This window comes from Danio rerio, chromosome 4, assembly GCF_052040795.2.
Source record: "Danio rerio strain M-AB ecotype USA chromosome 4, GRCz13ab, whole genome shotgun sequence".
In the NCBI taxonomy this organism is placed as follows: Eukaryota; Metazoa; Chordata; class Actinopteri; order Cypriniformes; family Danionidae; genus Danio; species Danio rerio.
In genome coordinates, this window is record NC_141024.2 from 14,177,501 (window position 1) to 14,196,996 (window position 19,496).

The following is a 19,496-nucleotide window of genomic DNA, read 5'->3' on the forward strand; positions in this document are numbered from 1 at the left end:
TCAGCATAAAATGTGGCAGGCCATTCGAGCATCGTCCGCCGCTCCAGGATACTTCCAAGAATTTGTGCTAGGAAATGACCTTCACCAGGTAAACTACTCAAAATCTGGACTACACTATCTGCCCTCGCCATCAGCTGTGTTTTAAGGGTTAATTATTTATAAAACACCTTTTTTCGACATGATACCGAGTGCTCTGACTGTATATGTGATGACGTCATGCATCTTTCCAGAGATTGAAAATCATTAAAAATCCTTTTAGGTTGTTGTCAGAAGAAGATGATAAAGGAAAAGCAAACTCTGCGCATACATGCACTCAGAGCGTTTCCTGCTGCCTCATCAGGGCTGTGCGTTCAGACTCATTAGTGTTGATCTTGAGTGCCGTCATTCAGGGCACTTCAGTTTCGGCTGCCTTTAAAGTGCCTCTCAAAATACTGTTTAAAGAGATTCCTGTCAGAGGGATTGTTTTCCTTCTCTGATCCACTCTTCTTCAAATGCTTGTAGCCTTGAAGTGTTGCGGCGTATTATTTGCACTTGATATGAGAAGTCATTTTACTGCGTACACAAACTACAGTGGAGATCAAGGAAGGAATTTTTAGTTAAGGTGACCATAGTAGATCATTCATTCATTCATTTTCTTGTCGGCTTAGTCCCTTTATTAATCCGGGGTCGCCACAGTGGAATGAACCGGCAACTTATCCAGCACGTTTTTATGCAGCGGATGCTCTTCCAGCGGCAACCTATCTCCGGGAACCATAGTAGATCAGTGTTTTACCAAATACTTAAGTTTTATTTTGTGGAAAACAGTGATCAAAATTAGAGAGCTGCAATGAGTGTAACACAAAGAAAGATTTTAACTAATATTTTTGAAGGGTAAACCAGTCCAAAATTAATATTAAGTGCTATCATCTCGCTTTTTATGACTTTGACACGTCTTTGTCTACAGGACACCATTAGTCTCACACTGCTGTACTGTGAACTTCTTTACTGACTGTAGTGTATTTTAGCCATAACATTGTCGCCAAGGTTTTTTTCTGAAATTTTCAATCAGGTTTAGGTCTGGACTCTGGGCTGCCATTTCATTATTTCAATGTTTTTAGCTCCAAGAACCTGCTTTAACTCTTTTGTTGTGTGATGACTTTTAAAATCATTTCTATCTGATAAAAAAATTTATGGAACTGCATGTTACAGAAGGAGCTTCTGGTAAATATTTTCATTCACTTTGTCCTCGTTTACACAGCCAGTAAGTGTGACCCAATTCAGATTTTTTGCTCAAATGTGACACAGATGTAAAAAAAAAAAAAAAACACATGCATTTGGATATTGTTGTAAAAAAAAGTAAATGAGTGAATAGAGAAGAGAACCCAGTCCAGGAGACTCGAAACAAGCAGAATTCCTTTATTGTTGGCTAATCTGCAGTCAAACAGCGCCTTCAAGAAATCCATGTGTCTACAGGAGGCCTACTAGAGGTCCGCAGTCTGCAAGTTCTATCACAAGTCTGATTTGAGACAAAAATTTCATGTCTATATTGTGTTTTTAGGAGGAGGGGAGATGGCTAAACAAAGCATGCAAATGAATTGTAGTTGTCGGCAGGGTAAACTGCCTTTTCAGGCCTGATCTCATCATGTTCTGGAGACAGAAACTGCCTGACCAGTTGATCCAAAAGAGAAAACAAGTGACACAGCCGTGCTGTGGAACTGACACTTTGGATTACTTTGAAATATAAATTTATATTCCCACAATATTCAGAGATCAGTTTCCTCCTTTATATGTGGAAATAAATCAGATACGTAATGAAGTTTGCCCTGCGCGGTCACGGTTTTTAAAGAAACTTTTAGGTGTGTTAATCTTGTCAATGCTATTGTTCATGAAGGTCATGATTCGCACTCATCAAATAATTGCTTTGTTCAGTTTTTATTTTCAAAACACAAACTTTTTGGCACACCTCACACACTGAGCAATGCATTGCGCCGTAACATTTGCTGTTTTTGTATGACCCAAAGAATGTAAAAATAACTGAACGGAGCAATTATTTGATGAGTGCGAATCATGACCTTCTTGAGAAATAGATCAGATATAAATCGGATATGTGACAATGCGACTATCATGTAAACAGGCAGATCGGATTTATTGAGGCAATTAGTTTTCTGTTTGTTTTGTGTTTTAACAATGTGGTACCTCTCCGCGGTTAAATGACAAAGAAGGAAGAGCATGTGTGGAGATGCCGACGCGGTAAACATGAAGGAGGAAAGTGGTCACAATTTGATCCCACCAGACCTGAGATCTCTCTCATACCCACAAATTCCTCTGAATGGTGGAGGACACCAAATATAAACCATATTCCCTTCTCCTTTGCCTCAAAATAATTTTAAAATTGGGCAAACTTTGCATATTTCGCAGAGCTAAATACAAGTCTGTTTCTTTCATCGTGGCTAATGTAGTACTAAAACCCACCTTTACGCATGCGCGACATTGTAAATTGTATAGCAAGTGTAAATGCATGAGTCGGATATGGATCACAATTAAAAGAACGTGTAAATGGACAGGCAAAAAAATCAGATATGGCATCAAGACCAGACAGTGTAAACGTGACCTTAGTCACAGATAACCTGCCACGGAAAACATCCTTAAAACCATAACATTTAACCTTTACTTTCAGCAACTCTGCACAGAAATGCCAACAAACTCCAACTAGTTGGTTGTTTTACTTATGTTGTAAAGAAATTCTGTCATGTTCACATTGCCGCAACAATAACCACGTACAATAAATAAATAATTAATGAACTCATCCTTCTCCATGCTAAAAAGACATTCAATTCAGTTTATATCAAGTTTATCTGTATAGCGCAGTTCACAAAAGCTATTGTTTCATAGCAGCTTTACAAAAAGTCTACATTATTGTATCCCAATCAAAATCAGAAAAGTTATTAATTACCATAGTAATACTTACCATACTTAGTTGCTAATTACTTTGACGAGAAACTAATAGCTTTTAACTTTTGATGTTATATGTATATGCATAGTAAACCTACAGTCTTATAGTATAAATGTGATGGCATTGTGTACATGTTCAATGAAGTATTAAGTGTATGTGTTGTCCTTAAAGTCTTCGATGGTTGGCATCATCTCTTCACAGGTCTTGGATCTCATTTCAGTGAAGCCTATCTGGTCCCTAGTCAGATTAAATCTCACTGATTGAACATGTTCAGTTAGGTGAAAATAAACTCAGATCAGCCACAACAGACGCCGATAGGTGTCTGTAACACACCGATCCAGCAAACTCCAGCAGACTTGTTTGTTGATGTTTGTCTGTGTGGTGTGAATTGGCCGTTACACACTTTGGGTTTAGTCTTTCCCTAGTTTGATGACGAACTCTGAAACTAGTGAGCAATTCCATAAATCACAGTCTTCACCAAGTCAGTGAAAACTGGAAAATTAGGCTGCCAGTTAAAAAAGGGTTGTTGTCACTTGATAATAAACTCATCACCATGTGCCAGATTAGAACCAATAAGTGGGAGGAAACTGAAAGTGTCCACTAATTATTATCAGTATTGCTTTTCAGTTATTTAATTTGGTTTCTTTTTATTGTGCTTTAGAATATATGTGAAACATCCTTAAATTTATTTTACTCCTGTTTGGATAGCCTAAAAAAAGACTAATCTCTGGCCTTGAATTTAGGTAATTGTAGGTTCTATAATCTTGACATCCATTATATAATTTTACAGCAAAGGGTTTTATTCTTTTTTTTTTAAGTCCCCTGAGTATCTGTCTGGTGTTTTTGCATTTCTGCCTGTCTTCATCCAGCTCAAACTGGCACAGATCCAGTCCTGCCAAACTGAACGCGTCCTCACAGCCTGAGATTTCATCAGCCTGTAGTCTTTCTGCTAAGCGGCACACATTCATGTTGAATCGAAGCCTTCAGCAGAGCCTGTTGAGCCTTCGGGAAGGCGTCATTCTGTCCGTTTGCCTATTGACATACACCAAGGTCACATACAGCTTTCCACAATGTGCCTGTTGTCCCAAAAAAGTCATATAAAGCTGTTGGTCATTGAGTTAAATGAATGGACAGATTCAATGAGTGTCCAATGAGATCTAGGGTCTGAGGATGGCAGGCCTGTTATTGACGGTGCTATAAAATGTCATTTAAGGGATCATAGCCCATTTCTTAAGTTTTATGGATCATTAAAAAAAAATCAGTTATTGGATATTTGTTAATTACATGAAAACAATAATAAAAACTAAATTAAAGCAAAATGTGTGAATATTTAGAATATTTTTTTTATCTTTATTATTTAACCCTATTAATTTATTTATATATTTAAATTATTTGTTTTATGTTGTTTTAAAACAAATTAAATTAAATTCAAAGCAGAATAAAATAAAACTGAATAAAACAATGGAATTTGAAAGCATAAAATAAAACTAAATAAATTCAATTAAATTAAAACAGAATAAAATGAAATAAAACTAAATAAAACAATGGAATTTGACACCATAAAACAAAACAAAATAAATTAAATTAAATTAAAACAGAATAAAATAAAATAAAACAATTGGATTGTAACCTCAATACTTGATGTTGTTTAATAAATATGAATCAGTACTTTTATACCTATTAATCTATTTAAAGTACAAATTAAACAACATTGTGTTGGGGGGTTGGATAAGTAAACAAGATTGTATATCACTTGTTAAAATAAATAGATTTATAATATTTCATCCTTAAATTCATCATTTCTAATCTATTCTTTTATTTAAAATGTATTGAATATAAATTTCTTTTTGATTTTGTTTTGGGTGATAAAAAAATCTCCTAACACATTGCGTGTGTAAATTATATACTTTTATTTAATCCCCTGCATGATGTTTTCATGCGTGCATCAGATATAATCCTCATTTTGCAGTCACACATTCTCTTGGAGAACATTAGATGAAATGTAGACTGACACTGTCTTGGGGGAAGGCCTAATTTATTGGTGAACAAGAGGAGAAAGAGCTATTTTTAGATGATATTTCTTCTTTATCTAATAGTCGGTGTAGCTGATTCCATTTTTTTAGCCTAAGGCTCGACTAAACCCACTTAACACGCATCCAATAGGTTAATCTTCCCATAATTCCTCTTTTAAAGCTGCCTTTCTCTGTTTTGATGTATGTTTTTGCAGTGTGGGCTGAATGTGTCCTCATTAAAATGCAAATGTAGTAGAGGCTGGCTCTAAAACCTGTTGCCAACAGAGCGCTCGATGCCCGGACTCTGAATGCCACCGGTGGCAAAGCTTCTCTCGTTGGTTTTCTCAGTCTGAATGGCTCTTCAGTTTCTTCTCCACTTGCCAGGGCTGTAATCTGTTATGCATACTCTCCTCAAGGGCCCTCCACCATCAAACAACAAGTCAGTGCACTGCTGTTTGTTAGTTTTTCCTCTTTGTTTGAATGATTGAGTCATTGAAGGAATAGTTCACCCAGAAATTCATTTTTTGTGCTCGCCCTCATTGAGAAAATTTTTAGTTTTGTTGTGGAAGAGCAGCTTTTGCACATAGAAAGCTATTTTAGTATCATTCAGATGCTATTTTGTTAATTAATAGAATAATTGGTCACACTACAATAAGGTTTCATAAGTTAATGTTAATGTAGTTACTTACTTGAACTAATTATGAGCAATGCTCGATAATTTATTAATCATACTTCAGCATTTACTAAAGAATTGTTAAAATTTAAATTCATGCTTGTTAACATTAGTTAGTGCACTTTGAGTTGAGAGGAACCTACAATGAACTGTATATTCATTAAATTACTTTAACTAAAATTAACAAATACTGTAATAAATGTATTGTTCAATGTTTGTTCATGTCAGTAAATGCTTTAACATTAACTAATGCAACCTCATTGTAAAGTGTTAATGAATTATTAGCTATTATTTTTTATTTATTTATTTATTACCTTTAATTTGGATAGAATAGTGGAGGACAAACAGGAAAAAATTGGGAGCAGAGAGAGGGGAAGGGTCGGTAAGGACCTCGAGCAGGGAATCGAACTTGGGTCACCGTGAGCACCATGGTGCTATATGGTGGAGCACTTAACCACTAGGCTATTGGCTAGTTTTTTTATTTAATTTATTTATTTTTTATTAGTTTGTTTGAAATGTTTAATTGACACCTATGTGAAATAACTTAGACTAAAATTGAAATGAATAAAACTATATTTGTTTATTTAAAAAATAATTCATAAATTAATTAAAAATAAAACAAAATGACTGAAAGGCTTTTACTAAAATTAAATGAATAAAACACCAATTAAATTGATAAATTATTAGTAAAATCTATATAAAACAAACATATTTCTCACTTTGATTGAATTAACTTTAAATAAAAACATGTAGAGTAAAATCTTTACTTAAATTTAAAATAGAAACAAAAAATGTGAATATAAAAAATGTTCAAGTAACAACAAACCAACAATAGTTCCATATAAAGAAATAAATAAAACTAAAGCCTCAAAAAAAATAAATAAATCTGAAAATTATTTTATATGAAACATGAATTATATTTAAAGTCTATGTGAGCTCAGATTGAAACTGGCAATTGTATAAAATATCATTGTATAAAAAATAGTTTGTGTAACCAAAGGGGAGTCGAGTGATAATGGAGCGAGGACCTAATATGCAGTTTTATTAAGAATCATAGGCAAGCAGGCAATGGTCAACAGGCACAAACATGTGCATATAAGGGGAATCCAGACGTGAAGTGAAGTCACAGGCAAAAGGTCGATACAGGCAGCAAACAATGAAAACAAGGAAGCAAAGCAAAGAAATGCGGAAAGATTAGACTAGGAAACACTTTCTAATCAGGGTCGAACCGGACCTGGTGTGTGAGCAAGGTGCCTGATGGGAAATGTAGTTCATAACATGACAGATTTGTAGTCCGGGTGATGGTGCATGTTTGCCAGTGATCTGCAAGGCCTGGATCACTAGTGAACATCACAGCTTGATTGTAAAAATAAAAAATCATTTTGTCTTCCACAGAAAAAGAACATCAACTTTAAAACTTATTTGATTTGAGAGAGAGCTTTTAGACATTGCTTAAATTTCACAGTTGTGATGGATTCTTTTGAATGATCGGTTCAGTAAATCTTATATTGATATCCTTTGACTCAGTGATCCACATCAGTATCTGTGTCACTAAAATGTAGGGCGTACTAGAGGAATAAATGATGCTGTCTAGTAGACAAATTCATCTTGTTTTCACTGATGTGCTCCTAAAGAAAGGCACGGAAACAGAGAAGGATGATGCCAAATAAATGGATTTCACAAGCCCCAGGTGAAATGAACACATCTACCCACGTCTCCAACAGAGCAGAGATCCTGATTCCCATAATCATATCAGCTGGAAATGCAAATTCACCTCTTTTATGTCCCACCTCAAGTATTTCAAAGAACAACCCAGATTTTTACAAAGACGCCTTTGCTTTCAGATGAGAATAGAAACCGTTATATATGGAAAGAAAAACAGTGTTTGATTAAAAAAAAAGAGTAATTTTATGCTATGTACATTTCTACGTAATTCTACTACTGCAATAAATAGTTTTTCCATGATTGATGTATAGTTTGTTAGGATGGGACAATATTTAGTCAACTTATACATTTTTGAAAATCTGTAATTTGAGGTCTTAAATAAAACAAAATATTGAGAAAAATCACCAATAAATTCACCATAAATCAAAATTTTGATAACTATGTTGATTCTGTTAGCTCACATTGCTCGTTTTGTGGTGAACAATTCATCTGGGCATGTCAGTAAGAAAAAAGATAGGGGTTTGTCAAAGTTTGTCCTTTTCATTTTTAATTAAAATGTAAAAAAAAAAAAAAAAAAAAAAGCTCTTTCTTTTTTTTCTTAGTTAAATACTCAGATTACATCAGTCTGAGGTATTGGGCGTGGCTAACATACTTAACCACGCCCCTACAGCTGTCAGTTTTGACAGCGCTATGATGACAAACAAAAATAGTGAGGGGGAGGTGTCTGTTAGGTTGTAATAACTCTCCCGAAACCCTTTACTACCGTTAAACTACAACCTTCAAACAGCAAAAAACAAGCCACGCTCACTGTTTTCTTATTTAATATTCCATTTGTCTAGGAACTGCGTCACAATATGAAAAAAAAACTGGTCACAGCTTCTGGTTCATGCAGACTTTGAAATTAAGTTCTTAACAATGCGTATTACTAATTTTAATATATAATTTTTATATATTTTTACAAAATGTCTTGAAGGAACATGATCTTTATATTTTCTTCACATTATTACTGGCTATTCCTACAAATACACCTGTGAAATGACTGTTGTTCAGGGTCATGTATGTATGCAGAAAAACAATTTTTTTCAACCCTCATCATAACCATTTGTTTAAGTGGACGTGTGCTTTAGAGCATGTTTTGATTGATGACTAACATCACTGCATAGGAAATCACTGATATTATAAGTGTAAGACTATGAGCAATTGAATGTGCAGACGGGCAAAGCCTGTGATCTGAAGGCGGAGTCTATTTACAACTGTGATGTCACACGGAACTTCATTGGAAAACCAATCGTTTTTCACAGCTTGATTTCATAAATGCTATGTTTATAACAAGAAGGGTGTTTGAAGTCTTGAAACGTGCAGGACATTTTAATGGAACAAAGACCTCTCATTTGTCAAAAATTCAAGGCAACTTTGATTTCACATGTCATGCCTCCTTTAAATACTATGTTTTGTTTGCTCCAATTGAACAGGAAAATAAGTTGGTTGGATTTCTTGTTAAAGTGTTCTTCTTTCTGGTTTTATTCAGGACGGTGGTCTCTTGATCAATAACCCCACAGCTCTGGCCATCCATGAGAGCAAGTGTCTGTGGCCAAACACACCAGTGCAGTGTGTGGTGTCTCTGGGCACAGGTCGATACGAAACCGCCACCAAGACCAGCGCGAGCACTTATACCAGCCTGAAGACCAAACTCACCAATGTCATCAGCAGCGCCACAGACACAGAAGGTGAGAGGACAGAGTCACATGAGCACATCTGTGTCATTCTGTCTTACTCTACTGCTCTGCATTTCCCTATATGAACAATCACAAATGTTCCCTGACATGAGTCTGATTTTGTTCATATTTGGAGAATGTACTGTATTCCTTAAAATAAGCAATATGACTTTTTCACAAAAGCAAACAAACAAACCAAAGAAAAAAATATATTTTTTATTTTTACTAATGACCATTTTAAGTCAAAAACATTGCTACGCATTCTGAACAATAATCTTGTGTTATTTTAGCTAGATTAATCTTTTATGAAAGAATAATGAGAAAATGTAACTCCTAGATAGGGCTGCGCTATATTGGAAGTAACTGACATTGCAATATTTTTATTCTCTGCAATATATATTGCGATATAAATGCAGTTTCAGCTGATGACATAAATATCTTGTAAAGAATTAATAATTTTAGATCGGTTGGGATGGTTCTGTAGGGGAGCATATTTGCATAAAATATAATTTAAAAAATGACAAGCAAAGTTAAATGCGATAGAGAAAAGATGCAAATAAGCAAGGATATATGATTTTTCTGCGGAGTCAAACCGTTTTCAGAAGCAGAAAATAAATTATCACTGTATAATAATAATAATAATAATAATAATAATATTAATAATAATAGTATTAGTATTAATATTAATAATAATAATAACACTGTATTATTAATCTATTTATCAATAGGATAGAAAAGTTTATTTTATTGTGCCCAAATGGCTTAAATTCGCTTCCAATTCTCATAGTCAGGTCCTAAAAACACATGCAAATAATAAACTTTCCCTTGAAGGTTAAAATCTGAAATGCATCCATTATCAACTACTATAATCTCAACTACGTTGCAGATCCCTGCAATGTGACTATTGCGGACTCGCATATTGCAGTATCGATGCTAAAACGGTTTATTGTGCAGCCCTACTCCTAGATCTCTGTGTATTCCAGTTTTAAAAATGCGGTTTAATTTGAATAATTAAATTTCTAATTATTTGATTTTGAGTTATACACTTAATGCAAATTGCAAATTCATTTCATTTGTTCTGATTTAAAAAATTCTAAAGAAAAGTAAAGTCGTTATTTTAGGAATTTAATTATCATTTAAATAAATTATATAACATCTATATAAATTAATTAAAAAATATAATGCGAGTGTATATTTATATATTAATAAAATATAGTTAGTAAAAAATATTATTAATAATATAAGATGAAGTAAATACATATAAAAAATAATTTTAATAGATTTTGTTTCATTCATTTACATGAAATTTGTTACTTAAAAAAAACTAAATAACGAAAACTGTGATATGACCCTTTTAAATCATTAAACACAGTTATTATTTTGCTGTTTGTGACTATATAATCCTATATTTCTCTCTTATTTTAATTATAGAGGTCCACACAATGCTGGACGCCCTCCTCCCCCCGAACACCTACTTCCGTTTCAACCCTTACATGAGTGAGGACGTCCCGTTAGACGAGAACAGACAAGAGAGGCTGGACTACCTGCAGGCTGAGGGGCGTCGTTACCTGGAGCGCAATGAGAATAAGCTAAAGAAAGTGGCTAGTGTCCTCACGCAGGAAAAAGGTATCGTTCAGAAGCTCGCAGAATGGGTACAACTCAAAGCTGACATGTACGACGGCCTTCCCTTTCGCTCTAAACTCTAAAACCCACACTCTAAACCAAACTAGCACAACCCCTGACGTTTTCCGTGTAGTGTTAAAAACAATGCAAACTGTGTACTGCAGTGGAAAGGAGTGTTACCGTGCCATTTGATAACTGAAAATAGGGAATCAAGTCTATTGCCTCATATTGACGAGCACATTAGAAGGTAAATTGGTTCATCTGGTTTGATTTATACATTATATATATATATATATACATAAATATTTACCTTGTGGATCTTATTTGAAATGAAGAGCCTCGCAAGCATGAAATGTTAGTGGCAATGCTAACTAGCTAACATTTGAGTTTGCTGTTTGTTTGTTCCTACTAATGTCATTTTGAGTCTGAAATAGTATAAAATTGCTGTTGTGTAGTGTTTTCACTTAAAAAAAAAAAAGTTTCAAGACAATACTGCGAGTAGTTGACTAAACTAACACTACTGTAGTTAGCATGAGGTGCTACTAGATGCACAGACTGAAGTGTGTGTAAATAATGTCCAATCAAACGCAAACTGATGTTCATAATTGTCCACATTTATTTATATCAAACCTCAAAGGGAACCAACGGCACTGACCTTTAAAAGATTTTGCACAAGAAAGCACTTACTGCAGTTGTATCTTTAATTTAGCATTGATTACTGTGGAAATGCTAATCAGCTAATCCATAATTTTGGATATTATGTTTGAAAGCCTCAGCTGTATTTCAGTATACATTTTCATTTGCTCCTATGCGCACTTGACTGGAAAATATTTTAGTTAATTTATTGGTTCTGTTCGGATTGAGTGTGATTTCTTGTAAAATACTATTAATCCTTGAATGCGATGAGTGAGATTATGACTGTGTTGTCAATTCAGTTTTAACCGCAAATGCCCTTTTCCGAATAACACCTTAAAGTTGTGATTGTGAGGAAAAATAAACGATTTTAAATCTCAAACTGTCATGGTTCATAGTTTCTTCCCCGTCTCTAATGGTTTCAGATATGATTTATAGTATATTCACTCGCCAGCCACATTATTAGGTACACATTCAACTGCTTGGTTAATTCATATAATAGTCAATCAATCATATAATAGCTCAACCAACTGGACAATAGTATAGTAAAAAAGCTTGCCTGTTATTGACTTATGCTTCAACACTTGGATGAGTTGGCGCAGATTTACATTATTATTAATCAACAGAATGAAAGCATGGATTCGTCCTGCACTGCATATTTAGGGTGATGTTGACACGCTTTCATTTAAATGCAACAGAGTTTTGTGGCTGACCTTGTCTATAGGGGCAGATTTTGTGATTCGGGGCCCTAAGAAATTCCAGCCAGGGTCCCAAACAGTCCTAAAATGCACCTCTCTACATCTCTACATTTCAATGACGTTACGTTTTTTTGATCGCACTTTATTTTGATGGTCGGTTTGAATTTATGTTTCAGTACATGCCAACTAATTCTCATTAGATTATAAGTAGACTGTTAGGTTGGGGTTAGTGTAAGTTGACATGTACTTGCAAAGCTTCTTAATGTCTGTCGAAGAAGTAGTATCAACAGATATTAAGCAGACAGTCTACTAATACTCAAATGGACCATCAAAATAAAGTCTTACCATTTTTTTTTATGAATTCACAACTAAAACAAATTAATAACTCGTTTTAAAACCAAATCTTTACCTGATTTGACTGCTGTGCTGCTCCATGATTAGGGTTGTAAGACAAATTTGCGTACATGTTATAATTCCATTCAAATTGTATTTGTTAGACCCTAACCATACAATATCTAATACAAAAAAAATATGTTATAGTTATAATTTATACTCCTAGGTATTTACCGGGGCCCTAAATTTACCTTGGACCCTAAGCGGCTGCTTATCTCGCTTATTGGTTAAATCCGTCCCTTAATGTCCATCCCTTTTTGACTCCGTCTTGTGATCTACATGACACCATTTAGGAAATCTTCTCAATATAGATTCTTGTAAATAACTATGGCTGTGTCCGAAACCGCATACTTTCATACTCTAGAGCAGGGGTGCTCAATCCTGTTCCTGGAGATCTACCTTCCTGTACAGTTTAGCTCCTATCCTGATCAAACCCACCTGAACCAATTAATTAGGACCTGAAATCCACTTCTGTGTATTGTCTCTTCTTGTTGAATCACTGAATGCCTCCTCAATTGTAAGCCACTTTGGACAAAAGCATCCGCTATGACTAAATTTAAGCGTAAACCTAAATGACCTCCGTAGTGTCCTGATTTTAATCCCATAGTGCAACTTTGGGATGATGTGGAATGGGAGATTTGAATCATAGATGTCCAGCCAACAAATCTAATGTTCTCATGTCAATATGGACCAAAAATTGGTAGTATTGCTTCCAGAAAATTATTAAAGTCAAGGCTGTTCTGAGGGCAAAAGCAGGTCCAGCGCTATCAATGTCTACCTAATAAAGTGACTGATTTCTAGATTGTCTTTTTTTGATTCCTCGTGAGACTGAGAAGGACTGAATCTAATTGAGAATCCACATTTCAGATTCTCTCTGTCAGATTACTTTGGCCGAAAGCTATCCGATCCACCAGCACTTGTTTCCATTCGTAATTAATTTGGCAGTGTTTAATTGCTTTTTCCAATTGCTTAATTGATTTCTGCTTGTCTGTTTTCTACACTGTTGGCAAACTAGCTGTTATTTTTAGCAGCCAGTCAAGCAAACAAGAAATATAAATGGCTCCCTGCATACACAAACTGCTGATCTTTGAAAAATTTACCCGTTTTTATATTAAACAGGTCAGTGAGTTTTCTCAGCTCTGTAACCTGATGTGAAGACTGTGTGTTTTTTTTTTCATCCATGGAAACGTTCAGTGATGTGTCAAATCCCACAGGTGAGTGCGAGAAGAGACTCTGTTTGATAGAAATATGCTCAAATCCACATTTCAGTGCTACCGGCAGCTGTATGTGAGACGCTGGCCTGTTTCAACAGATCTGCCATCTTGATTCTTTTTGATTGAACAGTTTCTATAATCTGGTTTCTGTTCAGTCTTTTAGTTATCTCTATTCAGTAACTGTAAGTTTTTATCATGACACATGCTATAGATGTAACAAAAAGTTTTCGATTTGGGAACTTTTACTCTTTTAAAACAAATAAATAAACTCTTGCATCTCCCTGCCATCATCCCTGCAATCATTCTATAAAGGCTTCAGTCACCTTTGGCATCAGATATCACTGTTATGTCACTAAAAAGCAGTCTAGCTTAGTCCCTTATTTGTCAGGGGTCACCACAGTGGAATGAACCGCTTTTCCGGCACATGTTTTACGCAGCGGATGCCCTTCCAGCTACAACCCATTACTGGGAAACACCCATACACATTCACACATGCACTCACACAATATAGCCAATTATGTTTTACCTAATTCACCTACACCGCATGTCTTTGGACTGTGGGGTTAACCGGAGCACCTGAAGGAAACTCACATAAACACGACGAGAACATGCAAACTCCACAAAGAAATGCCAACTGACCCGACCGGGACTCAAACCAGGAACCTTCTTGCTGTAAGGCGACAGTGCTAACCACTGAGCCACTGTGCCACCTAAAAAAAGCAGTAATCGATTGTTATTTTATATCTGAATTGTTCCACTTGTTCCACTTCATAAACTAATTGTTGTAATATGTAACCCTGTGTAACCTAGAGCTGTTCCCTAGCAACAATTTCTTCACCTCAGAAAAAAAAAAATGATCTGAAAATATTGGGTTTCAAGCTCTCATTTCTGCTCTTTACTGTAAAGTTTTTAATATTTAGATTTAAAAAAACAAAACATGTACATTTATATGTATTTATGTACAGTTGAAGTCAGAATTATTAACCCCCCGTTCCCAATTTCTGTTTAATTGAGAGAAGATTTTTTCAACACATTTCTAAACATAATAGTTTTAATAACTCATTTCTAATAACTGATTAATTTTATCTTTGCCATGATGACAGTACAGAATATTTGAATAGATATTTTTCAAAACACTTCTACACAGCTGTGGAAGTGACATTTAAAGGCTTAATTAGGTTAATTAGGCAGGTTAGGGTAATTAGGCAAGTTATTATATAATGATGGTTTGTTCTGTAGACTATCGAAAAAAATAGCTTAAAGGGGCTAATAATTCTGACCCTAATGGGTTTAAAAAAATTCAAAAATGCTTTTAATCTTACCGAAATAAAACAACAAAGACTTTCTCCAGAAGAAAAAATATTATCAGACATACTGTGAAAATTTCCTTGCTCTGTTAAACATCATTTGGGAAATAATTTAAAAAGAAATAAAAAAATCAAAGGTGGGCTAATTATTCTGATTTGTATATATCATATCTTCTTTACGTTAAATTACAAAAAACAAATTACCGCTTGTGCGAGGTGTTCCTAATGCAGCTCCTATGGAGCAGGACAGTAAACATGACATTATTCTCTCTTCTGTCTGCCCTTATCAGTCTCACACATTTTTTTTTCCTTTTTCCAAAAGTCTTGATAACACCATCATGGAATTTTTATTATTATTATTTCAGCAAATTGGAATGTAAAAATAACTATTTGTTGCACTCACTCTCCCATTCACTGTGCTCTTAGGTTTACCCAACTATGACGACTTCTGCTACTGAGAAACCCGGACATGTGAAAAGGGTCCATAAGAAGCAAACACGAGTGTTTAAATTCATATTTATTCAGTTTTTTAAAATTAATTTTACTAATATTATTGTGAAATAATAACAGTAATATTAAAATGTTCATATGATTTATTTACAATACAGTGTGTAAAGTAATATGTTCTGTCTTTTTGTAGATAGATTATATGAGATACTAGCTTTGTTTACCAAATAAGTGGATCTAATTAGATTTGTATTGTAAACATTAAATAAAAGTTAAAAAGGTATTTTTTTATATCATATAGTAAATTTTTAGCTATGATACTCCTAAAACCATTCTGCATAAATCTGCAGATTTTTTTTTCAAAATCCTCAGCAGAAATTGCAAAAAATGTCCGCACATTCTGTCCAACCTTTGTTATGACATATTTATCCTGCATATTATGAATCAAAATGTGTGTGTATGTATGCATTATATATATATATATATATATATATATATATATATATATATATATAAGAAAATAATCAGTTGTTATAAATATATTTATATTACCTTTTTTTTAGGATTTACAACTTTTAGTTTTGTAAATTTTAGTTTAAGTTTTGCTTTATGCTGTAAACTATTGATGACGTTTTTGCATAATTAAAAATAAACAAATATTTTAGTGAAAAAATCACTATAAATATATACAGAGGATTCTCTAAGTACACAGCTCCTTATATAAGATGAATATATCCATTTAAATAAAAAAGGGTTTTGCATTATTTTGTAAACTGATGACTTTTCTTCCAAATTTTTATGAAAATGGTTGATTTTAAATGTACTAATATAAATAAATAAATATACAGATGCATACATAAAGAATATTCAAATTACGAACCTCCTTATATAAGGACTATCCAATATATAACCAATCGTTATCACAGTTTATCTTTCACTAGCATAATGTGTCATCAAACAGGTGCAGACAAACATTCAAGGTGAAATGGAGCTTACAGTTTAGTCAGATATTGATGGAATCCATCTATTCTCCAAACCATTATCCTCAGTAAGGTCATGAGTGGGAAGAAAAGAGAGCTAGGAAGTATACAAACAACTACCGGTTGGCTCTGGAACACACTGTATGGATTTTTTTCTGGATGATATATGTCTTTAAAGCCGTCTGCAAACCAATTTAGGAAGTGCGGCGTATAAACAAAGCCAGTCTGCATTAACTCAGAGAGACGTGAGAGCTACGGTGTTATTGAGAGTGCACTTTCAGTAGCCTATCAGAGAAGAGCTTCTTGTTTAAAACTTTTGAATCTGGGTGGACTTTAGATTCCATGTTGATTATTTTTATTGCCACCACATGCTTATTTTAAAATTCGTTATTGCATTATGCTTATTGGGTTGTCATGCATTTGTATTGCTTTATAGTCAAAATATTTCTGGTTCTCCGATATACAGTAAGAGCAAATGTGCATGTGCATTCTGGACTCTTGAGAACAGTGAGATTTTAGTGGATACATCTATTCACATTTTGAGAAACGTGGCTGGGAGCAGACATGACACAGTTCAGTTGAAGGACTAACATGCTCATTTTCACTTGCACTGCCAAGCCACCATCATAAATCAGACGTCCTGCAATGAAGAAGAAGAAAAAAAAAAGATTCCCAAACAGCTACCCATCTGCCCAACAGGGCTAAATATGGCTTTGACAAAGTCATTTAGTTGATTGTGTAATTGTGGAGGTCAGAAATTGAGTTAGACTTGTCTTTTATAAGACCAAAACTACAGCAAGTACAGTAATATTTTTCATTTTTGTGAATGGCTATTTTTGTTTTATCTCCATCTTACCATGCATCCATCCACCAATCTCTTTATGTAAATATGTGTGCATGTTGTTAAGTTTGGAAAGTTGTCATTTCATTAGTAATATTACAAGTATATTTTATTTAATATTAATTTCATATTCATATCAACTCATAATATTTTATTCTTTATTAAATAAATTAGTATTACATGAATTAGTTATCATATTGTTATTGCTACGCTTAATGTAAACATTTAATTTAAAGCTGAAGTCAGAATTATTAGCCCCCCTGTTTATTTTTTCCTTAATTTCTGTTTAACGGAGAGCAGATTATTTCAACACATTTCTAAACAAAATAGTTTTAATAACTCATCTTTAAAAACTGATTTATTTTATCTTTACCATGATGACAGTAAATAATATTTGACTCGATATTTTTCAAGACACTTCTATACAGCTTAAAGTGACTTTTAAAGGCTTAACTAGGGTAATTAAGTTAACTAGGCAGGTTAGGGTAGTTAGGCAAGTTATTGTATAATGGTGGTTTGTTCTGTAGACTATTGAAAATTAATATAGCTTAAAGGGGCTAATAATTTTGACCTAAAAGTGGCTTTTAATAAATTCAAAATGTCTTTTATTCTAGATGAAATAAAACCAATAAGACTTTCTCCAGAAGACAAAATATTATCAGACATACTGTGGAGATTTCCTTGCTCTGTTAAACATCATTTGGCAAATATTTAAAAACGAAAAAAAATCAAAGGAGGGCTAATAATTCTGAAAGTGTTGGCTCATTTTAAAAAAATAGTTTGAACAAGCAGCAAAATAATTTGAGTGTAACTTAATTATAAAACATTCTGTATTTTATTAGTTTTAATTATATTTACTATATATAATACACTATCTGTTTTAATACATTATTTGATTATAAGCATTATATTATCTAATACACTGTAAAAAATATATATATGATCAATTAGTCCTGGCAGCATGTGTTTTTAAGTAATAGTAACTTAATTAAACTAAGTTATTCATGTTCTAACTTAATTTTATAAGTTACACAAGCTGTTTTAAGTCGGTTTAACAATTGTTCAGTGGACTCATAAGGTTAATTTGATTCAGTGTAAATATTTAAGGCAACCTGGATTTTTTTTACAGTGTAGTAAAAATCTAGTATCTAAAAGCACATTATGAATTATATAATTTATTTAATTTTCTGCACTCTTTCTTGTAATAAAAGGTTGCTTATCTTTCACTTTTGAACAGTCATTGTTTTACGTTAAGAGTCTAGAGAGGGTGTTGAGGGTGTATGATAATCCAGTGTGTGTGTGTGTGTTGTGTCGTGTGCGCTGATTAGTGTCGTGTCTCTGCAGCTGCGCCTGCACTGAGCGTGCGCGTGACGGCGCTGCGCGTTTGACAGCGGCTCCAGCAGAAAGAGGAGCTGCGACGCGCGCGACCACACAACACACCAAACCTACATCATTCCCATGAAACCGGACGGCTCGAGGATTCACCCCTGGAATCGGTAAGTTTTGCCTGTTATCTCATTTATTGCGCTGTATTGTATCGGCGTTTGTGTCCAGACGCCTCTGCTGAGGAGAATATGCGCAGTAGGTGCAGTATTTGAGCCGATGAAGAGCATCCAGTCGCGCTTCTCCCATGGCAACCAGCGATGATGCGGATTTTCACGGCGATACGGCAGGAATCACAAAGGATGATTTTCTTTTGAATTATTTCTGAATCCCTTTTAAAATACAGCTTTCCTTGCGCGTCGTGTCGTACTGACTGGATGAACGGCCCGTCACGAAAGTCAATGTTTAATTGAAATCTTGCTCGGTCACCAGCAGGTGTTCCCGTCATTCTCCGGCTTCATCCTCAATATTTGTTCATAATGGCGCATTTATAAAATGCAAATATTTGGACGGGGTGTCTATTCTTTTTTCATTTGAGAAGTAAACCTGCTGTCATTGCACGAAGACAAAAACACATCCGTTTTCAGCCATAGGATACCCTACAAAAGACAACAGAGACGAGGCTCTTTATGATTCCATCTTTCTTTCATGTCTTTGTTGCTTTTGATGGAGATGTGAGGTTTTTCAGACGTTTAGCCTATGGTTAATCCTTAATATGCTACAGATGTGGCCAAATCTGTCAAACGGTGATTTATTTGACCGGATTATAAAAGAAAAGACTACTAGAAGTCATAGCTAATGTAAATAGTATTTTAATTATATTTGAATCTCTGTTGCTTTTTTATGTGGGTTGTAGGATTTACAAAACTATTAAGACGTTTTTAGTGTCAAAATATTTTAAAGCTGTGATTTGTGTGATTTATGTAATTTTATATGAAATAAATATTTAAATTAGGCAATATTTGTATGTAAAAAGAAAG

At 34.2% G+C, this 19,496-nt stretch overlaps 2 protein-coding genes and 1 long non-coding RNA gene across 55 annotated transcripts in view; all 3 read left to right on the top strand.

Annotated features, from left to right (window-relative positions):
• pnpla8 (patatin-like phospholipase domain containing 8) overlaps positions 1-18,629 on the top strand; it is a 25,436-nt gene extending 6,807 nt beyond the window's left edge. The window contains exons 8-12 of one of the 6 annotated variants that reach the window (XR_015482871.1): positions 1-88; positions 8,811-9,009; positions 10,429-10,623; positions 13,464-13,558; positions 18,478-18,629. The exon at positions 1-88 is cut by the window's left edge and continues 107 nt beyond it. Coding sequence is in view for 4 of the 6 variants with exons in the window: in XM_087248109.1 (XP_087104235.1) it covers positions 1-88; positions 8,811-9,009; positions 10,429-10,703 (562 nt within the window). In the remaining 2 variants the exon portion in view is untranslated. Of the gene's footprint in view, positions 89-8,810; positions 9,010-10,428; positions 11,636-13,463; positions 13,844-15,291; positions 15,595-18,477 lie in introns of those variants that run through there. The other 5 variants (XR_015482870.1, XM_087248111.1, XM_087248112.1 and 2 more) reach the window with 5 other exon arrangements.
• The window catches only part of LOC147844665 (uncharacterized), an 892,045-nt gene that overhangs the window by 419,266 nt on the left and 453,283 nt on the right, over positions 1-19,496 (top strand). The window lies entirely within an intron of this gene.
• nrcama (neuronal cell adhesion molecule a) overlaps positions 18,488-19,496 on the top strand; it is an 81,450-nt gene continuing 80,441 nt past the window's right edge. For all 48 annotated transcript variants that reach the window (XR_015482046.1, XM_087246784.1, XM_087246794.1 and 45 more), the window contains 1 exon segment: positions 18,488-18,629. The gene's annotated coding sequence lies outside the window, so the exon portion shown is untranslated.